General features: G+C 45.7%; 1 protein-coding gene across 1 annotated transcript in view; it reads left to right on the top strand.

Moving 5' to 3' along the window:
• The window catches only part of HSD17B12 (hydroxysteroid 17-beta dehydrogenase 12), a 400,959-nt gene that overhangs the window by 235,106 nt on the left and 153,548 nt on the right, over positions 1 to 12,305 (top strand). The window contains exons 5-6 of the mRNA XM_085643463.1: positions 7,194 to 7,258; positions 9,516 to 9,560. Coding sequence (XP_085499589.1) covers positions 7,194 to 7,258; positions 9,516 to 9,560 — 110 coding nt within the window. The remainder of the gene's footprint in view (positions 1 to 7,193; positions 7,259 to 9,515; positions 9,561 to 12,305) is intronic.

The following is a 12,305-nucleotide window of genomic DNA, read 5'->3' as shown; positions in this document are numbered from 1 at the left end:
TACTGGGTTACCCTTGTCAGTCCCTAGTATAAGGGACCCAGGGCATAGATATCCCAGAGGCCTCCCATGGGCTGAAGCATGTATTATGCCACCCATGAGAGGTCATGCAAAATGGAATTGCAGGCCTACCATTGCAGCCTATGTAAGATGGTGCATGCACCTCTTACTTACTGCACTTAAAACCTATAAGTCAACCCCATAGCAGGCCTTAACAATCCTGAAGGCAGGGTGCTTGGTTCCAAGTGAGAGGCTGCCCTTGCATGAGCAGGACACCCCTGCAGCCTACGGAGTCCATTCTCCCGGGTTGTCAGTGTATCAGCCATTTACGACATATAGAGTGGCATTATGCGACCTCGTAATGACCAACTCAAAAACGTCTGAAAGTAACCCTGTTGTGTTTAGTATAAAATAAATTGTGGAATCATGCCCCCACACCAGTAACCGGTGTGGGAGGTATGATTCCACCCCTCAAACGAGCTATGTGAGGTGCCTGTTTTTCCCGGTACCAGCCTTCTAATCCTGGGCAGCCCAAAGACCCATTTCTGCCCTCTTGCTGCTGAACCAAGCTTAAGCAGGGGAAGGCAAAACAATAGGCATCCTGCCACAGGGAGGTGTGACCACCTCCCAGACAGGATTTAGTGTATTAAGCCTGGGTTGGTGCACTTGCCAGCGACCGAAAGTCTGCATGAGGGGCGCGTTTGGAGTCCCTGTGCATAGTCCAGGTCATACCAGTCCTGGGAGCCATAGGCTCCTGCTCTGGAAGGAAACCAGACAAAGGACATTGGAGTAACCGCCCCACTGTCCTGACCCTCCGTCTGAAGCATCGTCTGTGCCCATGCACCAAACAAACCTCTGCAGGACCTGAGGAACATCAAGGATAACTGAAGGCCTCTCCCTTGGAGTGAAGGAGTCAATCCCCTGCAAGCACCACATCACAATTGACTGGTCTGCTGCTCCCTAGCTCCTACAGACTCCTAAGGCTCTAGCAACACAGAAGGTGGTTTTCCAAGTCCCTCGAGGTCCAAATCCCTCGTGGGGGCTGCAATACCCGTACCCCTGTGCACCGCGTACTTTTGCAAATGCATATGCTTGTTGGCATTTCCAAAACTAGTGCACTGGGCTCCGAGTAGCCCCAACCTCTGGCAACATTTCCTACAAAGAACTTTGGCCTTCTCGCACCGAGTGCTCCGTGGGCTGCTGCTTTGTAAAACTTGCTTTAGGCCCCCTCGCGACTCAAGTGCCTCCGGCCTGTGGGTCCTCTTGAGGGTCAACACTGCTTTTCTTGGGCTCCCCTGGTTGCTCTAGGCTTACCCTGACTCCCTTGTGCTTGGTGAGTCTCCTGGACCTTGCTAGTCTGAACTGTAACCTTCCTTGAGCTTCTGTGTGGTTGGCCGCTGCCAAGGCTTGTTGGTGCTCCTGCCCGACACCGACCCCCTCAGCACTCGACATCCTTTGTGGGACAGCTCGTATCCGATCCTCGACGTCTCCTGGTCCCTGTGGCTGCAGAGCCAAGAACCCCCTCTTCGCACCTGAAGCACCCGACATCGGTGGGCATTCGTCTACCGAGCCCCTGATTACTCCTGAGTGACCCAGACTCTGTCGCCTCTGCTTTCAGGTACTCTTCATCAAGAATCCACCTTTGGATTCCATCGGACACTTTCCTTCTTCCCTGCAGTGGCTCTTCTTCAAAGTCCTCCATTGAATTAGGCGGCAGTTTCCGACACCACTTCGACCCTATGCACCCGGCTTCCCTGGGATAGGTAACTCTGGAACTACGATATCAACCGGGTGGTAAGGCTCTCCAACCTTCTAAGTTCCACTGGGTTTCTTTGAAGTCCACTCAGAAGGGTCTTCATACTTTAAAACTGCAACCGCGACTCTCCCACAGAATTGTACAGAACACGCAGTTGTGTTCCCACACTGCACCCGTCCTCCGTGGGGTCCCTACTTACTCACCTTGGATGGTTCCTTGGGGTCCCAGCGGTTCTACATCCTCTAGACACTGTCTTGACTCGAGTCGTGGTTCTCAAACCACTATTTTAGTATATGGTTTGGTCTCCCCCTGGAGCCCACTGTACATTAGTGCTAATTACGATTGTTTCTGTGCCACAGTATTGTGTGCTTTGTGTTTATCTGCGTGTAGCAGATACTGTGAAGTATTAACAGCGTGTTATAATAATAAATACATAGTTTTATAACTACTGTGTGGTTCTCCTGTCATTTTAACAATACAATAAGGTTGCATTCTAGTAAAACAAGCTGCTTAACATTCCTTCAAGACTAAGCCTGAAGGCTGCTCTCCACAGCTACCACTTAGATAGCTTTCTAAGGTTTTCTTTGACCTCTAAAATCACCTTAAGGGTTGTTTGGACTGGTAAAATGTGCCCACTTTAATTAGTGCAAAAAGAACTATTTATGGACAGAATGCAGAACAATGTCATTCGTTCACCCCAGTACAGAGATCTGGGCCTAAATCCATAGTTTTTTTGCTCACCATGCCATTCCAGTTTGGACCCAGCCATATGCAAATCAGTCTTGACCATTTATTTATTTATTTATTAATTTTATTTATAGAGTTTTATATAGCGCGAACGTGATCCTTGGGTATCAGAGCGCTTCACAGTTACATGGGTTACATTTGGAATATAGCGGGTATACCTATATACAGTTATATACAATATAAAATGATGTACATTTGGACCATAGCGGGTATAGCAGCATTAATATATATAATAATCCAGTACATAATTCTCCTAGCAGTTTCGGCAAAACAATTATATACAATATACAATGAGGTACATTTGGACCATAGCGGGTATAGCAGCATTAATATATATTAAAAAAATCCGGTACATAATTCTCCTAGCAGTTTCGGAAAAGAGAAAAAAAAAGAAAAAATATATAAATATATAAATATATAAATATATATATATATATATATATATATATATATATATATATATATATTTTTTTTTTTTTTTACCTACTGGCGGTCGCCAGTAGGTAGTTATAGTTAGGACCACGTTTCCATAGGAAATCCGCAACATTCTATTTTAAATAACTTTGGCGCCGGTCGACGAATCCTCGCAAATATTTCAAAATAGGTGGGACGCTCCGCTCCTTCCCTGAAAGTCTCGGGGGGATTCGTCAAGCGGGGGCTGAGATAAAAGGGGGGTCCCAAAACGCGTTTTTCCCATGCATTTTTCCATAGGACCTTTAGACAGGGCTACAGCCCGAACGGCTGAACAGAATTACTAGAAATTTGGCAGAGAGGTAGTCCTCAGGTCAAGGAAGTGCCTTTTGTAGGTTTGGTGTAAATCTGTTCAGTAGATTCTGAGAAAATAGCCTTTAAATCAATATATATATCTGAGCCAGCTTACGGTGCGCTTACGGTACGCGTACGGTGGCGTGCGCGAGCGCGATTCTGATTGGCTCTTAGATCTTAGTAAACATTCGAATCGGCCGAAACCAGGAAGCGGCGGCCGGCATTTTCTCTCTCGCACTGAGAGTGATGTTTAAAATATAAAGCACAAAAACATGTAAAGGGGCTGTTTAGACAGCTCCCACACACATAGCAATGTTGAGGGAGTCCCCAAAGATCCCCCAAGGCCAAAACCGGCCTTTTTATTTTTTTGCTAATTTCGCCGATTACTCTTACCGTACGCGTACGATAAAAAATTATAAAAAAAAAAAAATTATCCACACTCTCCCCACCCCGTGTGCAATTGGTGCCCGAAGGGCACCAATTATGCATGGCTTATTAAAGATGAGTTAAACTAAAATATTTTTAAAAAAAATAATAAAAAAAAAAAATTATCCACACTCTCTCCACCCCGTGTGCAAATGTAATCCTCTGCTGATGACATATGGTAAAGACACATATGTCATCAGCAGAGGATTACGGTCGCGTGAGTTATAGTTGCCTACAGTAACTATAACGGGGGAATTTCATAGGTTTTTTATCAGTAAAATCTACAGCTAACTATAACATGTGTGAAACCTATGGTTTTTTCAGTGAATTTGCAAGGTTTTTTAAATGCTAACTTACTTTACGCCATTCGTGGCGTGCGCGCCCAGTTAACGCAGTTCGTTCCGTGCGCGCACGGTGCGCTTCGCGCACCGCGCGCCCACTTTACGCAGTTAGTGCCATGCACGCACGGTGGTCACGCGGTGCGCTGCGCGCACCGCGTGCCCACATTATGCGAGATGGGCCATGTACGCACGATGCGCTTCGCGCACCGTGCGCACATGGGGGACATATTATGCGCATCGTTGTGAAATGTTTTGTTTGTTTTCATTTGATTGATAAGCCATGCACAAATGGTGCGTTTCGGGCACCATTTGCACATGGGGTGGGGAGAGTGTGGATACTTTTTGTTTTTAAAAAAAATTTTTATCGTACGCGTAAGCGTAATCGGCGATTTTTCGAAAAAGCCTTGTGGGTTGTTTGGGGGCCCGTATATCATTGCTGGGTGATTATTATCTCAATATACTGCCCCTTTACACATTTTTGGGCTTCATTTATGCTGCCACACTCAGAGTGCGAGAGAGAAAATGGCGGCCGCCGCTTCCTGGTTTCGGCCGATTCGAATGTTTACTAAGATCTAAGAGCCAATCAGAATCGCGCTCGCGCACGCCACCGTACGCGTACGGTAAGCGCACCGTAAGCGCACCGTACGCTGGCTCAGATATATATATTGATTTAAAGGCTATTTTCTCAGAATCTACTGAACAGATTTACACCAAACCTACAAAAGGTACCTCCTTGACCTGAGGACTACCTCTCTGCCAAATTTCAAGTAATTCTGTTCAGCCGTTCGGGCTGTAGCTGTGTCTAAAGGTCCTATGGAAAAATGCATGGGAAAAACGCGTTTTGGGACCCCCCTTTTATCTCAGCCCCCGCTTGACGAATCCCCCCGAGACTTTCAGGGTAGGAGCGGAGCGTAGCGCCCCACCTATTTTGAAAAATTCGCGAGGATTCGTCGACCGGCGCAAAAGTTATTCAAAATAGAATGTTGCGGATTTCCTATGGAAACGTGGTCCTAACTATAACTACCTACTGGCGACCGCCAGTAGGTAATATTTTATTCTTCTTCTAGGAACCTCTTAAGGAACAAGGTGCAACAGTATTTCCATACAAGTTGTTCTGATGTGCTTTCCGTGGGTTCTACATCGTACACAGTTCACGATCGACGTTTAGGTACTAATCACGATGCTTCATCATGATTCTGATGATGAACAGTCTAGCCTAAGGAAGGAATTTGCTCATTAGGAAGAGCTTTGCTTCCTTCTTGAATGTTGCTGTGTTTGGAGGGAGTGAGTTCCAGATTCTGGGGGCTGCTCCGGAGAAGGCTCTGTCATACGTTTTCTTCTTCCGAGAGATGGGAGGTTTCAGCAACAGCTCTCTGGCACTCCTAGCTGGTCTGCTTCCTCCTGATAGCTCAATTTTCTTAGCTAGGTACCTTGGTGTTTTGTAGTGGAGCGCTTTGTGGGTAGTAAATGCCAGTTTGAGTTGAATTCTGGCTTCATAAGGTAACCAGTTTAATGCTTTCAGGTGAGGGGAGATATGGTCGTATTTCCTAGAACCGGTAATGAGTCTTGCGGCCGCATTGAGACATGCTTTTAGTGGTGCTGTGGAAATGTTTGATAGACCTGCTAGAGTTGTACATCCATATTCAATCCTTGAAATAACTAAAGAATGGACTGCTAATTTGAGGTCCGCCCTAGAAATGTGGTTTCAATTTTCTAATATAGTTCAGGTGAAACCGGGCACTCTTTGCCAATGATTTGATGTGGGCTTTCATGTCTAGGTTCTTACCAAGCGTGATTCCCAGTGATTTTGTAGATTCAACTAGAATAGGGGTGCAGTTTAGCGCTGTAATCCTTCGCTTCTGTGGGGTTCTTCGGTGGTGATATTAATAGGAATTCTGTTTTTTGTGCATTTAGTTTCAGGTGATTGCTAGTTAACCAGTGTAATGACACTTTTAAGGCCTCATTCATTATCTTGATGTCTTCCAGTGACGTGATCTTGATGTAGATCTGAGTGTCATCCGCGTACATGTGATAAGATATTTTTGTGTTTCGGAGAATTTCTGTAAGGGGTTCGACATAAAGGTTGAAAAGTGATAGTGTTGATCCTTGAGGGATTCCACTCGAATTTGGGCATGATGTTGATAGCGTCTGGTTGACCAGGAATCTTTGTGTTCTGTTCTGAAGGAAGGATTCAAACCATTTCAGAACAATTCCAGATAGTCCCATCATGTCTTGAAGCCTGGCTAGCAATTTTTCGTGATTTACCATGTCAAATGCAGATGACAGGTCAAGAAGGACCCTGTGCCCAATGGGAACAGTCCAGCCCGAACTGCCAGGCCAGGTCCTCCCTGGACTGGAAACAAGCTTCCTAGGACCGGTTTCGGGGTTTCAACCCCTCTTCAGCCAGGATAGCTTGATTCCAGTGGCATGGAGAGCACGGAACTCACGTCTGAGCATACCCGTCCCACTCGGGGTGACAAATGCAAAAACAACAGATGATGGACAGAATGCAGAACAATGTCATACATTCACCCCAGTACAGAGATCTGGGCCTAAACCGGTCCTAGGATGCTTGTTACTGGTCCAGGGAGGACCTGGCTTGGCAGTTCGGGCGGACTGTTCCCATGAGGCACAGGGTCAAGACTGATTTGCATATGGCCAGGTGTAAACTGGGGTGGCATGGTGAGCAAAAGAATGATGGATTTAACCCAGATCTCTTGACTGGGGATGAATGTTTTGATTTGTTCTGCATTCCGTCCATCAATTGTGTGTCTTTCACTTTAACTAGTGGACTGCATATACCAGGCCAACTTCTCAAACTATATATATATATATATATATGTATATTTTTAACCATAAGTAATATCTACATTTGTTAAGCAGACCTAAAGAATATCTATACAATTTTAAACCATTAGTATATATATCTGTACAAAGAAAAGCACATCTAAATACACACGCACACGCCCACACACTTCAAATTATACATGTTTAGATGCGCAGGCATATGCTGTACAGTTATGTTGAGTGTGGTAGTCAAGTAGATAAGAGCCAACTCTGGAGTAGTCTTCTGTGGATAGGGTAGTTATCCATCGCTCTTCTAACACTATTTTTGACATTAGCTTGAGGTTTAATGTGGCTTTTTCTCCCATCTTTTTCAGTGAATAATGTGGGTGTTTCTTACTCCTACCCGGAATATTTCCTGGACATTCCCGACCTGGACAACGTGAGTATAGCATGCAAAGTGGCTTTTAAGGTGGCGGGGGCGAGCCAGAAACAATAGGCAGAGTCAAGCCAATGGTCTGGGTTGGCTGTAAGAGCCTGTGTATGAGCCGATCAATGAAAATGTTTGGCACGCAAATCTTGCCGCAAACATCGTATAAACATAGGATAAGAACTGTGAACGAATGTCACTTTAGCATACACGCAACATCTGCAAAGCAGAAAGAGGAAGGTTAAAAAAAAACCTCAGGATATATATATTTTGCTCATGTGATCAAGACCCGAGTTGGGGTCGAAACGCGTAATGGCGGACTTGCTGGGCACTTAAATAAACCACTTGATATTGCACAAAGAACCTTGGGTCAGTTTTTCGTCTTTTCCTGCATGGAATCGGGCAGCTGCTTGTGGCGATTCCTGTTTCCTATATTTTGCTCACTATTTCAGGCAGTAGGAAGCTAAATTAAAGATGTTTTCGGCTTTACACATCAGTTTCCAACCTGAATAGAGCCTGTTCCCATCTATGCTTTAGTATATTCGATTATATCACTGCATTGAGTGGCAATTATTAGAAGTGAGGTTCTAAAGATGAACTTGAGAGCAACCCCTTTCTGCCCTGACGGCCATGCCATTCGTGACCCTGGGAGGCAGGTCTGCTGTCCTGTGCCCCCTATATGTGGCCTTGGGTGTCATTATAAATGGTGCCTCATTTGAGTCTATTAAATCACGCGCAATGAAGCATTGTGCGCGGCGCGCCCTGCACTGGTGTATTTCAAGCATACTTCGGATCAAACTGATTGATCAAGAATCTGCGATTGATCACACTTTTCCTTCTCCTCAGTTGTGCATTTCATCTTGGAGATGGGCATCTGTTTCCCGTCTTCCTTCAAATGTCAGTGTTTTATGTTGAACTCTCTGAGGAGTTAAATCCGTGTCCTCTCAAGGCCGGGTCCACCTAATGATGCCACCAGCTCCTCATGACACATCAAAGAGCGGACGGTAGGGGCGGATCCACACTTGAGCAAAGGCCGATGTACATTTAGCAAAGCAAACCATGTGGGGATCCAGCCCTTCGCTCCTCTGGTCATCAGTAAGAGGGAAGTCTGTGGTGTGGCCGAGTTCCCACTCTGAAGCGTCTTTGCATTTGTTTTCACTCCCTGTGGGCGGAGACTGTGTAGATCATGGCCGCGCTGGGCAGCACTTCTGCTGCAGGGGGGGCTGGGGAGGGAAGTGCAGAATTGCACAGTGAGATAAGTGTGCAGGATGCAGAAGCCTCCTGGAAGCTCGGCTCGCTTTGGACTCCAGGGTCCAGGAGGACCTGGATCTGGATTCAAGAGAGGCCCTGGCTCGGCCTCAGGGGCTCGCCCCCCTCCACTGTAAGGTGGAAGATATGGGGAGCAGGGCAGTGCATGGCAGCAGCTCCTCGCTTGCCTAACCGTATTTCAAATCACATGGCCACTTCAGGACAGCAGAGGATGGAAGTGAAGGGCACAAGTAGATGTGTCCAGGGGTTTGGAATTCCTATCGCCCGGCACCCAGGACCAAGGACCACACATCTGCATGTGTTTAACATCCCCTGGCTTGGCCCCAGCAGCACTAACCAGTTTGCGGCGGCACAATATGATCGTGGGAAAGAGCTTTATTTGCTGTTAGGCTAAGAGATTCGTCCATGGGTACAAGATGTTCGGAATTGTATAAATGATGAGTTATTAATGCAAAACGTTTTTTGGTGTGGTGAGCATTCTAAGGAATGTCGGTGAGCTGTAAGTTCAGCGCATATTACTGACTGGTTCCTGGATACAAATGTGTGCACATGTTGTGAAATGTTACAATTTGTGTCCATTTGTTAATGTCACGGAATGCTTTTTAATTAAATGCAAATACATACCGAAAATGGAAGCAAGATTGGGGTTTTACTTTGAAAGCAATTGATGTACTCGAAAATATTTGTGAAGGCTGCCAACCACGGGAGCAAACAGTTCTGATTAACTTCCAGCGGTTGGTTTGTTTTCAAAATCTAATCTACCCCCAAGTATTGCCTTTTTAAAAATAAATACAGTTTTGTTAAACTACTGTGTATCTAAAAGGACAGTATTAAATACCATTTCCCTGAGGCCTCATTTAATAAAATGTTTGTTGCAGCCCTTGATATCTTGGCGACAGAAGGTCGCACCCACTGCTTGTATCTTCAGGAAGACTTTAACACTTGTAATCAAGCTCCATGCTAAAACATTGTTTCTCTACCATTTTGATTTTCATTCCAGACCCTGAACAGAATGATTAACGTTAACATTACCTCAGTGATGCAGGTAAGTGTCCTTTGGGTTCTGCTCCCGTATGTGGCGTGTGGGCTGCCCCACTCTGTAATAAAACCAGTTTTTTTCCTTCTATTTCTGCTTTGTGCTTGGAATATGTTTGTTTTATTGCATTGTGCAAAGCGGTGGGTGGCATTGCTTGCATCTGAATATAAACCCAGGCTAGTTTGCTATAGTTTCTTAGCAAGAGGCATGCTTACAGTAGATATACAAGAATTATCAAATTGGGTGGTTATTTACAGCTCTTGGAAACTGCAGAAGTGTGAAATGAAACACTGTGTAATGGTTATTTTACATTTCATGAAACATGCACATGGTGGCGTTACATGCTTTACTGGTTAGGGGTTAATAGGAGAGAGGTACACTTAGGATTGTGTAGAAATACAGACTGTGGTTGATCGTGCAGATCTAAATGTTGTAAGTCAGCCGGCAGTGAGCGGACGGAGTATGTGCTCCCACGTGGCAGTCCTTTGACTACAAAGTTCGCCACCCTGAGTCTATGGTATCCCCTAGAATCTAGGGTACATGATGAATTACGCATGAGAGTATGCCAGGTAGGATTCGCTTGGGCACACTTTAGGTGTACTCCCTCTTTAGTTGGTAGGGATATAGGGGACACCTTGTTTTGTTCTTGTAGGGGTCAGACAGCCCTGACGAATGCCCCAGAGCTATTTGGCTCTTTGTGTGGGCAGAAACATGTTGGACTATTGTGAGATGGATTAGAGACATTATTCTCTTTAGGGTCCATCGACTTATTTGATTTTAACGTACCTCAGGTCCTCACTAATAAAGGTGAAAACCGAGGTACCTGAAGGTATTTTAAATTGAACTGGATCCTGCTTTTGTCCTGTAGGTTTTATGTAAGAACTTCCTCCTTTCCCCAAAAGTCTCTGCGGAGGTTGAGTCCTCCCAGGTGGTACCATCTTACCAGGGTGGGGAGAGGATGCCTATAATGAAGCAGGGCGCAATATTGTGTGTGAGGCATCCTCTTCCACTAAGGATGGCCTCCTAGAACTCCTTAGATCTCACATGACTTACAAGATTTAGATCTCCACGACCAACCACACTTTTGTTGCTTATTGCATTTACATTTTCAACCTACTTCTTTTGTTTTTACTGTTTCGTCAGGGGGACAGTAGTGTTGCCTTATCTTCCCCTGACTCTTTTGTGGTTTTTGAAATACAGACTGTGTCTGACGCAATTGGCGGTTCCATAGGGGTGGTCCTTCCAGAAACGATTAGTTTTTACTGTGATTTGGAGTGGCCTCCTCTTCCATTGGATTAAAGTATTCGTATTGCTTACATTATCAATAATTGTTAATTAACTCTGAACTGCCTCTGATTTATAATTGTAGTTCGATTGCCTAGTTGGGGGCAGTTGGAGGCCATATCCTGCTTGTGTAGTTTTATAGGTGTCTGTACGAAGGGTATCCTGTGTGAGAAGAGTAGGGTGTGGCTAAAGGCGTGTTCTAGTCGTGCAGCGGTGGATTTGTTGTTGAAACCAAGCAAGGAGGCGGTGCAGAGAAGTGCAGTAAATATATTTGGTTAGATTGTCATCAACCCCTTCATCAGGTCATCGTAGGTCACCTATGATCTGTAAGACTTCCATTCTCTCTGGTGGATCTAGTGTTGAGGACTGAGTGGCAACTCTCTATGGAGTTTTAGCAGAGATGGTAATGCCTCCCAGGCAAGCGTTCGGTTATATCAGGGTTGCTCAACCCTGGTGTCCCTGTCATCAACACAGAGGAAAGACCCCTGGTCTATTCATCCTGAAGTGACCCCTCAACAGCACACATCATTTCTGTACCCGAGTACCCCAGTCAGCTCAGTGGCTTGTGAATACTCAACTTCGGACATCCAGACGAAGGACGCCTGACGGCTTAAAGGGCCACCAGTCAGACGTAGGATGTGTAGTTAGAGAGGCGTAGCTCTGGCTTTGTATGCTGTACTTGTTCCATCAGTTTTAAGATGTTTAAGTAGCTTTCGAATGCCCCCAACCTGGTCCCCAAGTGAAATCATTGACTGGGCACCCTCCCGCCCCCCCAGTCAGGGCTACCTATAGTCCAGATGCTGAAGTGCAGAGAATTGCTCAAGTCTAATCCCTTACTCTTTCCACCCTGATGTAAGATGCTAAATCCCCCCGTGTTTAAGATGCAGGAAATTAACCAGGCTCGAGACCTCCGGTTACCATCCCAAATGTAAGATACTGAGGCGGCTTTGATTTATTTGTAGTATGTACCCAAGCAGTGTTCATCTCACTGCCAGCTCAGGTGTAACATGGAAGGGCAGCGACCCCTGCCCGGTCTTTCAGGTCAGTGAAGGGTAGTTGGTGAGTTGAATGTGTGCTTTCTTGCAAGTGATGCTAGTTGGGGGTAGCAACATCCTGGTGAAGCTGACTAGACGCAGCAGGCACAGATATGATCCCTTCTGTCCCCTCACCCAGTCTGACTTCCTAACCTGTATTTCATCAGGACAAGGTGATCCTTAGGAAACAGTTCCCTACTATAGGTACAGACCTCTCTTGTTTCTGCATTTTTCTGTCTGTTTCCTCACCCGTGTACTTTCCTAATAATCCACATTTGTAAAGCACGAACAATCACCCGTAAGGGTCTCTAGGCGCTGGGGGCCGTTGGGAAGATTAAGCAAGCTATTGCCCAGAGTCACATGGTGCTGGGCTAATCTGCCACCAGCGCAGGGGATCGAACCGTGATCCCCAGATTCCGGAGTCAGTGATCTAACA

The sequence above is a fragment of the Triturus cristatus genome, chromosome 3_1 (genome assembly GCF_964204655.1).
Source record: "Triturus cristatus chromosome 3_1, aTriCri1.1, whole genome shotgun sequence".
Lineage (NCBI taxonomy): Eukaryota > Metazoa > Chordata > Amphibia > Caudata > Salamandridae > Triturus > Triturus cristatus.
Note: the sequence above shows the minus strand (reverse complement) of the source record. Positions and strands in the feature narration are given on the sequence as shown.